Source organism: Haliotis rufescens, unplaced genomic scaffold, assembly GCF_023055435.1.
Source record: "Haliotis rufescens isolate VD_foot unplaced genomic scaffold, xgHalRufe1.0.p SCAF_19, whole genome shotgun sequence".
Lineage (NCBI taxonomy): Eukaryota > Metazoa > Mollusca > Gastropoda > Lepetellida > Haliotidae > Haliotis > Haliotis rufescens.
In genome coordinates, this window is record NW_025963879.1 from 2,370,476 (window position 1) to 2,386,577 (window position 16,102).

The 16,102-nt window shown below is 37.6% G+C and overlaps 1 protein-coding gene across 5 annotated transcripts in view; it reads right to left on the reverse strand.

Annotated features, from left to right (window-relative positions):
• The window catches only part of LOC124113041, a 122,270-nt gene that overhangs the window by 15,124 nt on the left and 91,044 nt on the right, over positions 1–16,102 (reverse strand). The window contains exon 6 of one of the 5 annotated variants that reach the window (XM_048398798.1): positions 5,828–5,858. The exons of the other annotated variants lie outside the window; for them this stretch is intronic. Within the exon in view, the coding sequence (XP_048254755.1) occupies positions 5,833–5,858 (26 nt within the window). The 3' untranslated portion in view covers positions 5,828–5,832. The remainder of the gene's footprint in view (positions 1–5,827; positions 5,859–16,102) is intronic. 5 annotated transcript variants of the gene reach the window in all.

The following is a 16,102-nucleotide window of genomic DNA, read 5'->3' on the forward strand; positions in this document are numbered from 1 at the left end:
GAGGACCGACTAAATTTTCATATGACAAACAGATATTGTTGATATTCTTTCAATATTTATGTGAATTTGTATCCCCTGCAATCATGCTCTGGGTTTAAGCCAAGAACACATGACCTAATGCCATTTCCTGGATAATGAACACTGCAACATTGACTTATCATTGTCATGGAATATACAGTGGAACCCTGCTTGTACGGACCCAGATATCTGGGAACCTCCCCAACAGGAAAATATTTACGTGAAATGAAAATATACTGTGCAAAATACTCAAATAATAATATGGTTATTTTTGCCTCCATAGAATTTGGGTAGGGGAGGTAACAGACAAGGAATTAAGATATCCGGAAATTCATTTATCCGGGAGATACGGAGAAAATGCAAGCGTCCGGCTATGTGAGGTTCAACTGTAATAAAAAATACCCCAATTTCTGTAAAGTACATAATATGTAGTACAGTTGAAATAATGTAATAGGAAGTATGTTTGATTAACATTTAAGAAATATATTCATCTACTTTCAATACTTTCTTCAATATATTAGAACTCCACAAATACTCATAATATCCCGCAGAAACTGTTATGACTGAGTGACTACAATATAGCTTTCAGACTAAACCAGCATGTGAACCACAATGCAAAGCAGTTGACTTAGTCACTCACATGGGAAAGTATCACACTTGTTGCCATCCATTGTGCTTTGTTTCTGAGTAAGCTACCTGCTAGTATCTTCTTCTTGAGGTGCATGTTTGTGATTTGTTCCATTCTGTTATGATCTGAACATCATAGATTGGGTAACATTTCATTGGTCAGTTCATCAGTATCAATGGCTCATAATGGCTGATCACTTCCTCTAACAACTTGATCGAAAATAGATTTATACTTATCGAGGTCAAACAAATTCTGATCCAATATCCCAATTAACGAGGAAAAATGTGATTTACGAAGCTAATTACTATGTCTGAATGTGGTCATTTTCTGCAGCCGTTGTCTGCTTTTTTCACTAATCAGTTTACACAAAATCTGAGGCAGTCAGGCATGATGGGAAATTTTTTAATGAACTAACATTTTACACTTGAGCAAAGATTGCAAAAAAAGTGGCCAAATCACCCAGCTTTTGATCATTTTACAGCCTGCAATTTTTTGCTTCAATGTTGATGCTACTATATCTTGGAGGCTCAAGCTATACACTTGGAAAATGGGGGAAATTAAATCTAATTTTTTGCCTTCCATGACAGTTTCTGAAGGTTGTCTTCAGATTCAAACAAACCTAAAACAATACAATCTACTCAAGCTGGTAGTCACCTTCTTTGTTACTGTTCGAGCTATTTTCTTGAAACATAATTACAAAAGAAAATGGTAAAGTTGAGAGTAAGACAAAACTTTTTGTTCAAAAACATAGTGAGTGTCCTAGTTGCAGCGAAGAAAATGGATAGTAAAATGTCTACTGAACATTTGCAGAGTCACATTTTGAAAATGCCATTGCATATACATGTATTGGCACCTTTCACACTGGGGATATGGGTATGGGAGCTGAGTGATCTAAGGCTCAGCAATCTGCATGCTCAATTGCCTCTCTTAGTTTCGTCAGGATCCGCTGTTTGTGGATTTGTATTCAAAATTGCCCTCATTCATCTGTCAGCATCATACCCTTCCCCTGCTCATTATTAATTTATGAAACAAAGAACAATGTGTATTAAAGATTGCCAATGACACAGTACGCCACAGAACAACATTTACAATAAAAATGGCGTGGCAATTTGTACAAAATTCCGAATTATATCTGATTATTCCGTTGTATAAAAGATACAGTCATCCAATGTGACGCCGAGGTGCCCATTACACCACTGTGACATCATATACATGAACATGGTTGGCATGAAGCATTGGACAAAGCCTACCACCACCTGGTGCTCTCAATATCCGTGAAACAAGGACAATTATGTTTATTCATGGGGACTAGCCAATATATCTTTTACACAGTCCAATGTACATTAATATCTCAGCTTTCATTATGATTAGTTCGTTATTACTTTTTAATGCCATTGCATTTGAATATATCAATTATTTGTAATTAATATGACAAGAAACTATGAATAAAGCCTGAAGCTTTCTGATATGTCTGATTTCTAAAGGGCCTTATTACAAACAAAACACCATTTTTCAAAACATCACGCTTTCCTGGCGTTGCTGACTAAAGGCATGCCATCCTTCCAACATTTATTTGGTATCACACGGTGGTGCATGAGGAATGACGTGATAAGTGACTGTGTTGTGGACCTTTGCATAGTGTTGTACATTGCATGCTTCTGCCATATACACAGCGGAAAATTAGCAGATACTCGGAATGTAGTGTTATAGTGCAAACCATTTCAATACTTTTATTTAAAATAGTGCAAACCATTTCAATACTTATTTAACATTTCATTTATCTAAATACCTAACTGGTTCAATATGTTTCCAAGTGCACTGAAATTCTATGCCCTTTGTCTGCTTAATATATTCAGCAAACATTCGGCGTATTCCCTCTTATCATAAGCCCCTCCGGGCAAGACCCTAAATCTCCAGCGCTATCTATAAATTTCAATTAACACCTCCTTACGTCGCCGGATCTTACATATATATACTCGCACGCAAAAGAAACGCAAGTGGTTTTAAGCAAATAGGTAACAAACACGGAACCATAAATTGATACGAGTTTTAGCATGTAGTGAAGCCTGATGGTGTTATCAATATTTTTGGTTGCATTTTGGAAGCCCCGAGTAAAAACGCAACATAAAAAACGAATCACCAAAACGCACCATTTCAATGAATATGTGGGTATCATGCACCCATTTCTCGTGAATTCGAAAATGCACGAACTGTCACGAATTTTAGTGGGTATAAAACTGTGGCTGATTCTTGGACCTACCACTCCTTGGTCAACAATGCCACGCCTAACTCAAATTCAGAGAAACCAGGCTATCTGACGTTTTGAAGCTTGAGAGTCTGTCCAAGATGTTGCCCGTCATTTCAACGTTAACATAACCACAATTTACCGTCTCCTGCATCGATACAATGCTACATAGACCACAGATGACCTTCCTCGGATTGGTCGTCCAAGGGTCACCACACCTCGACAAGATAGGCAGATTTCCCGTCAACACCAGCGACATCCGTTCCTTACTGCAAGTGAAAGTGCTCGACAGACCATAGGAACACATAATCGACACATTAGCCGGGACACTGTGCTCGACGTCTCCGTTCCAACAACCTCAGATGTCGCCGACCAGCACGTCATCCTGTTCTCCAACCATGGCATCGACAAGCACGACTTCAGTAGGCACAGGGTCATCACAATTGGCATCATCGTGAGTGGAGGCGTGTCATCTTCTCTGATGAAAGTCGCTTTTGTGTCTCCCATGCAGACAGACCAAGTGACCAGACCCCATGTTGTTCCATTTTTTGCACAACATCAACAACACATTTTCCAGCAGGACAACGCTCGTCCCCATGTTGCCAGAGCTACCATGGCCTTTCTGCAACAACACAACATCCGTGTTCTACCGTGGCCAGCCCTCAGCCCTGATATGAACCCCATCGAACACTTGTGGGATGAGGTTCAAAGGCGTCTGCACAATGTGAGCCCAGTCCCTACAACTGCCGATGAACTACGCACAGCTGCTCTGGATGTGTGCAGGAGGATCCCTAGGGCCTTCACAAATCGTCTGATCCACTCAATGTACAGGAGATGTGTGGCAGTGATCAATGCTAGTGGTGGTCACACCAGGTATTGACTGACATTTTAGGTATTGACCCGAAACTGTATACATACATGTTGGACAATGACCTTGCCACACGTTACTTAATACCTCGCTAGTCAGGGAGACAGCCAGAAGGTAAGTGACAGAGCGAGTCTCCAACTGGGAACATTGGCCACTCGGTCTCAGTGTGAGTTCTGTCAAGTATTATCAACATGCACCTTTTCGACTCATTTCAACCTGCATCAATAAACATGGCTGCTGTCATCTTAAACTTCACCCCTGAGTTTTGTCTTCAGTCTCCACCCTGAGCTACCATCTGAGGGCTGTAACTTGGACAGTTGTACCAACTGCAGCACCATTTGGCGTTTTTATTATGACTTGTGCCTTTTGTGTACATGGACATTCTTTAATACACATTGCTCTTTGCTTCATATGACATCATTTTTTGCTACCTGTTTGCTATGTCATGGTTGCTCATTGATATTTGTTCTGAATTTTGAGTTTCATTATTCATATGCAAATAATGGCCTTTTTTTGAACATTTGACTCTTATTGTATACTGGACACCTTTTTTACAATTGATGCAATTATTGAAATTATTGGAGTCTGCAAAGGCTGGCTGTTGCAGACAGACCAGTGCTTGAAATTCATCTATCGGCAGATGACAGTGGACTCCATGTACAACTTTCTACATGGAGCATACTGTATGTTACATCCTGACATAGGAATTTGGCTACTTTGATCAATGTTCAGGTATAAATGGTTTACCTAGGTTTAATAAAACTATCACATTTATTGACATAATAATTATTTGAAGTTAGTGACAATCTTGTGTGAGGTGTTTGCTTAAAAAAAAAAATCACACACCAGAAAATATGGTAAGTGGGTTAGTTGGGCATAACAATAAATCATTTTTCACCCTTGTACACAGAACTGATACAAAATGCACCTACACCTTAACAGCAGCTCAAACATCAATGTCATTGTGTGAGTGAGAGTGAGAGTGAGTTGAGATTAATACTGCTCAAACAGTATTTCAGTAATATCATGGCATGTCAGTTTGATGTGGTAGGAAAGCCTGAAGTGATGCAGGCCTCAGACATTTACCACTTTGGTGAAACCCACGAGCATGGGTATGGTGCTGACAAACCAAGAAACATAATCGGAAGAAGTGGGTTTCAAACTAACATCCATAGGTTTCTGGAAAACGCCTAAAGGATGCAACTCTGTGCAGCGAATTGAGGTGCTTTAGACGACTGGGCCACCTGTGCCCTGACAAAGTTAATACAATCAAGAAGGAAGTAAAAGGGTGTTAGTAAGGGATAGACATAGGGTGGTCATAAGCATAATATCAGCATCAATTTGCAGACAAGTTGTAAATGAGTGAGTACACAGGAAACTACAGCTGGATCCCACTGTATGGGCTGTATGACACCCAGTGGTCGATAGTGCAAGCCACTGTGCACATCAGCAGGTTACACCAGCACCCGATCTCCAAGTTATTGAAACAATAACAACACACAAGGCCATCAACTATATCGATGATCTATGATAGGTAGAAGCTGTTACATGCATAGCACATGCAAATGTGTTCATAAAATATGGACGATAAAATAGTTCAGGAGGAAACGCATATTAATAGGTGTGATTTGATTACAATAACATATTTTAATGAAATCCGTTCAACAAAGTTTGTATGATAAACTTTCCAAAAGGTTTCATGAAAAAAAAAGAGAAAAAAATGTAAACAGATTTTAGTTCTGCCTATTTTGTTCACCTTCAAAGCAGAAGGAAAGATTGAATAGTCATCACAAAAGCACATTTACAGATATATGCTGATTAAATATAGCTTTAAAGAACATTTGGTTCCACCATATTTTCTGAAAACATGATGATATAATTGTCAGCCATTTCCTCACAAAGATGACAGAAGATTTGGCAGAATCATTATCAACTACTGAACACATGTTTGTGAGAAGTCCTTAATGGAAGGGTCAGGTTACTAACTACAATTACAGTATCATGCACACATGCAATAAGCAATATTAAAACAATACTGGTGAAACACAATATAACATCTATCTCATACCTCTCTTATGTCAGTCTTAGTATCGTCAAATCTGAAACAAATTAGGTCAATCACAAATGAAGAAAATTCCAAATTACAGCATGATTCTCACATTTCTTGATAATAGATGTTGTTTTGAAAGAATAGTCTCTCTTTACGACTATATATAAGACAATCATGAGCTGATAATTCTATGCCTGAAAGCCAATCACACAAGTAAAGCTGAGATGAGGTCTATAGAATTGTTCTTATTTAATTTGGAATCTATCCACATACAGTCTTCATGTTTCAAGAGTTAAACTTCACCACATGACTTAGATCATCAAGATGTCAAAACGTTGTGTGAATTGTTCCCGAGGAAAAACTGAAGGTGACAGTGAGTGAGGTAGTGGGTTTGGTTTAAATCTGCTTTGAACTGTTTTTGTAAGCTGTAGGAGGAAAACTTTCAGTGATGCAAGTTCTAGATGTTTACCAGTTTGGTGAAACCCATGAGCAGGGGTAGAAAAACAGAAACATAATCAGGAAGAATATGGGATTTGAACCCATGATCATAGGTAGCTGTCATGTATGAGGGACACAGCATAGGCAACTGGGCCACCTATGCTATTAGATGAAGGTTGCAATGTTGTTAGGTTTCAGCCTATCTATCTCTTAAAGATGTCTCAGTGTGATTGTTCTTCAGGAACAGGACAAATCAGAGTCATCAGAAGATGACAAATTCCCCAAACCAACAATAGCAAAAGGCACTACTTCAGTGCCTGGTTATACATGTACCAAGACTAGTGTGGATGAAAAAATCTTTGATGGTTTTCAAGTTATGCTCCGGAAAGAAAATACTGATGGACAAACAGACAAGATAGTGACTCCCCGCATTATAGGACTGGGGGACAAAAACTCATGGAGGGTAACACCTAATAATGGTCGGCGGAAACACTACGGAGTTGTGTCCCATAGATGTCTGGATCTGCTGTGGTTACAACAGGCCAGGTGTGACTTGGAAGTAACCTGAACAGTTTTGGTACAAAGACTTAGCAATCCATGTGACATGGCCCTCACAGCAAGTGTATAGAAACTAATTAGGCTTAACTTCACTCATCCTCCCATAGAACCTACAGACGTCAATATGGTAAGCTTACATACAGCCTAACAATCACTTTAAACTGCAAAACTACAACAGTAATGAGTATGGTACTGGAAAAGATCATATTTAATATCCTTTTTTGGATTCAAACTCTTGACTGGTTGAAGATCCTGACAGCTGAGAGATGCATCTTTTGACAGCAAATTGTGGAGTGAGGTGACAACAGTGGCAGCACTACGTGGCCACCATAGTCATTTTGCTTCAGTTTGTGTCACACATTTGGAGTCTACCAGCCTGAATGTGAATCTAGACATTATTTTCTCTTGATTTTACTTTCAGAGTATGGATTGGTGGTAGCAGCTGATGTTAGCAGACCCAAAGAAAGAAATTTTACTAGACTCCACATTCTGACTACCGGTGTACGTAGCGGTATGGCCTGATGATCCCAATACAGGACGCATTACCGAGGCAGGGTGTAGAGCTACTCACCAGCAAGTGAGACCTTTACATGACATGTCATGTAAAACAACCAGGTCACCTGTGTGTTACTGTGATGAAAGACAACCAAGGACACCTTCTGTGTTTGACTGTGATGTAAGACAACCAAGGTCACCTGTGTTTGACTGTGATGTAAAACAACCAGGTCACCTGTGTTTGACTGTGATGTAAGACAAACAGGTCACCTGTGTTTGACTGTGATGTAAGACAACCAAAGACACCTGTGTTTTACTGTGATGTAAGACAACCAAGGACACCTTCTGTGTTTTACTGTGATGTAAGACAACCAAGGACATCTTCTGTGTTTTACTGTGATGAAAGACAACCAAGGACACCTTCTGTGTTTGACTGTGATGTAAGACAACCAAGGTAACCTGTGTTTGACTGTGATGTAAGACAACCAAGGACATCTTCTGTGTTTTACTGTGATGTAAGACAACCAAGGACACCTTCTGTGTTTGACTGTGATGTAAGACAACCAAGGACATCTGTGTTTTACTGTGATGTAAGACAACCAAGGACACCTGTGTTTTACTGTCATGTAAGACAACCAAGGACATCTTCTGTGTTTGACTGTGATGTAAGACAACCAAGGTAACCTGTGTTTTACTGTGATGTAAGACAACCAAGGTCACCTGTGTTTGACTGTGATGTAAGACAACCAAGGTCACCTGTTTGACTGTGATGTAAGACAACCAAGGTCACCTGTGTTTTACTGTGATGTAAGACAACCAAGGTAACCTGTGTTTGACTGTGATGTAAGACAACCAAGGACATCTTCTGTGTTTGACTGTGATGTAAGACAACCAAGGTCATCTGTGTTTGACTGTGATGTAAGACAACCAAGGACACCTGTGTTTGACTGTGATGTAAGACAACAAGGACACCTGTGTTTGACTGTGATGTAAGACAACCAAGGTCATCTGTGTTTGACTGTGATGTAAGACAACCAAGGACATCTTCTGTGTTTGACTGTGATGTAAGACAACCAAGGACACCTTATGTGTTTTACTGTGATGTAAGACAACAAGGTCACCTGTGTTTTACTATGATGTAAGACAACCAAGGACACCTGTGTTTGACTGTGATGTAAGACAACAAGGTCATCTGTGTTTGACTGTGATGTAAGACAACCAAGGACACCTGTGTTTGACTGTGATGTAAGGCAACCAAGGACACCTTCTGTGTTTTACTGTGATGTAAGACAACCAAGGACATCTTCTGTGTTTGACTGTGATGTAAGACAACCAAGGACACCTGTGTTTGACTGTGATTTAAGACAACTGAGGACATGTGCCTGTGAAGTAATGTAAGATCTGAAATAGCTGATACAACAAATTAATTATACACGATTAAATCTATCATGTCATGCATGAAATCTGATCTTCAAGGGAGTACAAGAGACAAATCATGTAGCATCCTCTAAACATCTTACACAAATACTGCATTACCATATGTTCACATGAATTAGTATTCTAAAAGAAATGAGTACAGCACTTTTTTGGCACTTTTATTGTTCCTCTCATCTATATACCTAACACACACTGTAACAAATCTGTCATCATTGTTTTCCCATAAAACAACGCTGTTCCCAGTGCTCTTCAGTTGTCTCCCCCAAATGGTTACTATCCTCATCTGCTTCAGTCATTGCAGTATCCACATCTCTTCTGTCTCCCTTTCCAAACACCAATTCTACACACTTCTAATAACAACTGGCAATTTAGATACCATATGTAAGAATCTATATTGGTATGTATTGCAAACATTGGCTTGTGAATCATCTGTCCCTGGAGCAGTAAGGGCATTAAGTGAGATTACAAAGAAAGCTCAATCAGTGTGGATAGAAAGAGGTGAATCTTGGAGTTGGACAAACTTGGCTATCTTGAGTAATGAAGTCCTAGAGGGAACAGATCACAAGTTTGCTCAAGATTATGATTAATGGCTAAGATTATAACGCCATCCCCCGAATCACTTTCAAATCTCAGTAATATCATATCCAAGGACGACTGTGTCATTTACAACTCCCAAACTGCTCGTTTTTCACCAAACTGGGATGCACAGATTTTTTTCTTGGTAATTTTCCAATCTAACTTTCGTTATTTAGGACACTTTTAATTATTCTGGGATAATAATCCACAGCGATGCCTGGAATCCTGCCGCAATTTCCCCGCTTTTTGACGTTTATAGACACAACTTTTAATCATTTGCTGATAGTGTTGGTGGGATAGACCCTAGCAAAGAAATTTCCCCATCTTATGACTGTTATTTGTGAAACTTTTAATTATTCCTTGATGATCGTCTGAAGCTACAGGGACTTAATCGGGATCTTTGCCAGCAAAATGAAAATATTAATCACTATAATCTGTAATATCCATGATGATACTGAGGGCAAAATTTAATCATTGTGCGAAAATTGGGGATTGTGTGTCAGTGATTAATAGGCCAACAAAGCGTCAGTGTGCTAGCTCACCCATGATAAGGAAGATAGATAACTCACTGGGGACCCATCGGCGCTGACCCTCTTCACAAGGGGACCTCTCTCATTAAAACCACACTCTACCAACACTCTTTCAGAACTCCACAATAAAATATGTTTCTGAATGGGATAGAAATATTTTCATTTCTATGCAAACATTCTTATATGTTAAAAATGAATGAACTAAACATTATTTTGAATAAATCAATCAATATTTTTCATAGAGGCAAAAGGAAAATGTCTTAATAATTCAAATCTGAATTTTGTTTGTTTACGACTTGTAGAGCCATCTAATTTGCACTGGATATGATAGGAAAAACCCAGTGTGATACTTTTAACATCTCCTTGATTGGTTCGAAAGAGGAAATAATACTAATATGCTTCCTTACAATTACAATCATGTGATTGCAGGTGATGGAGTTCTGAATTTTAAAATCATTAACAGAAAGCTTATATACATCATCTCAGATATTGGCTTCATAATAATTGAGCTACATGCCATTATTGTATCAAGCAAATTTAACACACTTGTGTATTGTCAATTATATTTAGGAAAAACACCTTACACTTCTGATCATCCTAATATTGAGTTGTAAACTAATTCTAAAAAAAGGTTTAGAGCTTTCACAAACTTATAATTGGAAAGAGCAAATGCTCGTAGGATGTTTTTTTAACCTTCTCAGTTAGAGAGTTCTATCATGGGAGGGAATACCCTCAAGAGGTCAACTGATAAATACTAGATTGTGCTCCGACTAAATGAAATGTCATTTGATAGATTAGAAATTTTAATAATGGAGCGAAGTAGTCTCTAAGAGATTTAGTGTTTCATGCTTTAGTTATGCTTGGAGAAATAAACACCTTCGGCAATAAATTCACTTTTTTTGTTTGTTAAAATTTGTGTGAAGTGCCCTCAAATGTCATTTTAAAAAGTGCTGCCATTAATTAATTATCAGGTGATTTCAGGAATCAAATTGATATTTGACTTGCAAAAAAATACGTATATTGTGAGAAACACTGTCTGTATGGAAATATATTTTTTTTAGATTTAAATGTAGTGATTTGGAATCCCCAACCTGAACCAAGATTAAAGACCTTTGTATACCTCAGTGGCATTTTTTTGTATTGACAATGAAGTAATATGATGTTTATATGGGCTTAACGTGAACAATCTGACTAAAAGCATATACTCATTGTTCTTTCAATTACATTTCACCAAATGTTCAAAGCATGCAAAGCTTAACAACATAAAAAAATGTGATGACACAGAATAACTCACAGTATGATTTTCAACAAACATTGTGTATAAAATTATATTTATCAGTCTGAAAGCAGTTGTACTCAGTAGATTAACTACATTTATAAAAATAAATGAAACATCAAATACATAATTCTCTAGCCTTATCATAGATAAAATTTAAAATTTAAAAATTGTCAAAACATTTAATGATACAAATACCATATATTCAGAACGTCGTCATTGTTCGAACGATTCCGGCAATATTGCAACATGGTCAAGAATGAAAAGTCCTAAAAGTAGACTCCAAATTCAATGAAGCATTTCTTGCCTTCTTAGACATAACCCGAGGCTGTAGACAGGAGTTTTCTCCCTTTGTGTGAGAGGCTGCCAGTCCGTCAGCTTCAACACAGTGCAATAGCCTGTATCAATTTATTGTTTCTGCTACAGCATTCAGTCTGTATTTGAGCCTCCCACTTCAAACAACATGGTTTACTGAACATGATGCAGTCAAAGTACTATCACTGAGAGGGGATAGATTTTTTCATTGTATTTAATTATTACATCAGTGCCGAAATATTTAATGCTAATGGCCTTGTTATCATATTACAGTAAAACTGTTTACATATGAAATAATTTGAAAATGCAAATTCTTTCAACGTTGAATGATAAAATCATAAAGTAATAAAAGGGGATAAGTAATGTATGAATAATCAAGCTACCAAAACAATCTAAACACATGTTCAAACAACAGTTTGTCATAATGGTTTTCAATTTGTGATCATTCCAAATTTTAATGGTAATTCTGGCACAATTACATGGCTAATGTATTTTGATCATAAGCTAAATTGCACCTATTATTCTAGAGGATGTCAGATTCAATTTAAAAAGTATTGCTTACAAAAGAAATATATAGAGAATGTTGAACTTCATTTGAATATTGGAAAAATCAAGTATTTGTTATCAACAAAATGGAATCCAGGCATTGGAGACGAATGTACTCCTCATTAACACATTTATAATTCTAGCAGCATTTCTGCCCAATCATGCAGACTGCATCAACTGTTGGATGTGCAAACTAGGACACATATATTGTGTAGTTAGATAACAGGCCTTCATTATGATTTTTCCAAATATGAAGATTTTATCAGCATTTGCAATTCAGTCAGCTGAAAGATTACTTCCATTTTACAAAATTATATTTTCCAACAAAATTAATTTGTGAAGTAAAGTGTTATTGGAGTCACGACTGACGCACAAGTAATCTGAATTTATACCTGATATGGATCGACCAATCAATTTGATTGTTTTTAACAGCGTGTGTCGTGGACGCCATTGCTCACAGTGGAAGCAGGGGCTCTATTACTGTAAGGTATTTAATATTCAACGCATATAATATTACATTTGGGCGATAAAAATCAATATAATATTCCTTTGCCTATTTATTCTCTTGGAAAAATCTGATTGCGCATTCCGCCTTTTCCTTGACTAATTTTCCCCCAACACTGACCACATGGCTAAAAGGACTCGAGTCCTATGCCAAATTCCATATCAGCTCCCCAAATTATTTCCAAGCTTTAACGTTATCCAATTAGTGATCTTTTTGACTGATTACACAATTTTGAATATTCCTGGTTTATCTAAAGGACCCTGCACTTTCGGTCAATATAGAAAATGTGTGTGAACTAGATTCTCTCAATCTTGACTTATTGTGAAAAGATAAAAAGCTTGCCTGTCTATGAGGAATACAAATTGATTAGAAAGTGTGAGGCAACTGTTTTTCTCATCACATATATGTTAGATTTACATTCAAACCTCAACTCTGACAGAATTTTAAAGAAATACAGTCATAACTATTGTATTTTCTTTAAAGGATGAATATTAAAAGTATGAAAAAAACAATGTATTCAGGAAGCCTGAGCTTTTGTACAACATAACAAATATTTCCACACAAAATGGTCAGTAATGGCAACAGTTAGAGAACTCCTGTGTTTTTAATGGCAGATATGACACACTTTGTTTGACCACAGAGCTAAGACAGAGTGCTCCACCAGAACAATATTGCTACCTACAGATTCAGTTTAGTCCTATTCGTCAAGGCAAAGTCGAACATGTAAACTAACTCAAGGCTCAGATTCTGCAACCATTTTGGAGATGGAAAGAAGTAAGTTGTACATTGAAATTTGTTACATTTCTCAAGCATATGATCTGTTTTCTGTCCTCTGCTGATTTGGTACATACGTTCTTGCCAAGGCACCAACAAGAAGCTTATAAGAAGCTGATACATGTATATGATTGAGGTAACACTATAGCAGAAGCAGGTGCTTACCATATCATACACAGCATACATAATTTTAAATCAGATTTAATCTATCTGCTCTTATTAGACATAGTATTATAAGCCTGCCTAACCAAGGAACCCTTCATGAAAAATGCATTTGTTTTTCTTGGTAACATCTGCAATACCAACAATACATGTAATATACTCTAATGATATTCCTCTGAAAGTAATTGTATCAGTTTATTAACTAACCACTTCAGGCTAGATTGCAACACAAAACGGTTCATATTATTAATCAAATTCCACTGAAACGTTTATTCTAATTTCCCAGCAACCTTAAAAAGGTTTGATTTATAACAATAGTTATGGAATAATCAATTAAGTGTTAAATAATGTATCATTGTATTATTTCATAATTAAGTGTCATATCACATTCATATATAATATTTCCCAATCAAGTGGTATGCATTGTATGAATATGAACCTGTTGTACTGAAAGAAATTACTTTATTACACAATTACAGGAGACAGCTTTCAGCATTTCAAATATGTTTGTTTACTTGTTGTTTAACACCGTCCTCAGCAATATTCCCGCCATATGATGGTGGTCTGTTTGTTTGTTTGTTTGTTGTTTAACGCCGCACTCAGCAATATTCCAGCTATATGACGGCGGTCTGTAAAATAATCGAGTCTGGACCAGACAATCCAGTGATTGACATCATGAGCATCGATCCACGCAATTGGGATCGATGACATGTATCAACCAAGTCAGCGAGCCTGACCACCCGATTCCGTTAGTCGCCTTTTACGACAAGCATAGTCGCCTTTTACGGCAAGTATGGGTTGCTGAAGACCTATTCTACCCCGGAATCTTCACGGGTCGATGGTGGTCTGTAAATAATCAAGTGTGGACCAGACAATCCAGTGATTGACTGTAGATCATCGATCTACGCAATTAGCATACCATGACATGCATCAAACAAGTCAGTGAGTCTGACTAACCGGTCCCGTTAGTCGCCTCTTAAAAATGTTTTAGACATAGGTGTCATGGTGAAAGAAAAATCTGTGGTTTATGAGAAATGTATATAAAGTATGAGGTATCTCTGTCATGTATTCAAGTGAGCATGTGGTAGACAGAATTATATGTTCATTTGATTCAAAATTGATTTGTTAAAAATAAAAGCCCCATTTTATCGTAGATAATCTGGGATCGTAAACACATCCTCTCCACACTGTGCCATGGTTTCAGAGTGAGTGAGTGAGTTGAGTTTAACGCCGCTTTTAACAGTATTCCAGTTATATCACTGCATGTCAGCTTAATGTGGAAGGAAAGCCCAAAGTAATGCAGGTCCCAGACGTTTACCACTTTGGTGAAACCCACAAGCACGGGTATGGTGCTGACAAACCTAGAAACATAATCGGGGCGAACCGGGATTCGAACCCACAATCATATGTTTCTGGCGTGGCCAAGGGACGCAACTCTGCACAGCGAATTGCGGCGCCTTAGACGACTGGGCCACCTGTGCCCCCTGGTTTCAGAGAACAGACAAGTGACATTGAGATTGTTTTGCTGGCTGTTTTGAGTTTATAAAATGAAAAGTCTACTTTGTTGTAGCTTGAGATATGTCCAACATGTTGCACAAATGTGATGTTGATACATCCCCAGTTTGGAGCAGAAGTACAAGAGCCATCTGCAGATGGAGGCCAGATGAACATACATGACATGATCTCATAATTATGTTAGGGTGAGTTGTTTGTTGATATCTCTTACAAACTATAACAAAGTATATTCACCCTTGTTCTTACAAAATAATTACCAATTTGAGTGATTCTTTGTTATGGTATATATTTGTCTTGTCTTCATTTACTATCAGTAAGTTATGTCATCACTAACTGACCTAAATATTCAAGTAGTCACTGAGGCTCACTTAGACTAAAGGACATTCAGCTTGAGTTGAAAGTTATTACATTGTACTCTATTCAGCCATGGAGAAGGGAAATTATACTATCATAAAAGCTTGTGGCTTCCCAGAAGGATAGTCTTAAGCACTTGTTCTTGAATGGATAATTTCTTAAATTTGAATAAAAACAACGAAAACATTTTGTAAAGGCCACTATACTGCTATGTTCAACCAGTGTATCATGTCTCTCTATATGGTTTCTGAGAAGATACCGGGTATATATTTTCCATAATTTCAATAGTTATTGATAAAAAACCACATCAATTTATATTAATTTTCAAGCCACGAACAAATCTGTATAACATTATGATTCTAAATATCCTCATAAAGTTTCAGTCTTCTGGATGTTGTGGTTGCTAAGAAAATGTCCAAGTCAAAATGTTTACCATTAAAAAAAGAGAGATAAACGTCATGTTGAGGAGCACTATATTTTTTGAGCTTAATGTGTGAGGAAAATGAACGTGTTTCAGAAGCTATGACACAAGATGGTGGAAACTTCCATTGGATGCTTTCAGCCCAGATGATATTGCAACAGGGTTGAGATGATGTCACTTCCTTTCCTATGTCACATCCACAAACATGCTGATGAATCTCCGTGACTTTGAAAGTAACGTGTATGGACTTATTAAGCTAGGAAGCAACAATAATTCTCGAATAAATTGGGCAAGCAATGTCTACCTCTCTGAAGTCCCTTTGTCCAAAATATGTAGTTCTTCAAAGCATTGACTGGTCAGAGAAGCTGGTCAGAGATGAAGTCTACAATGC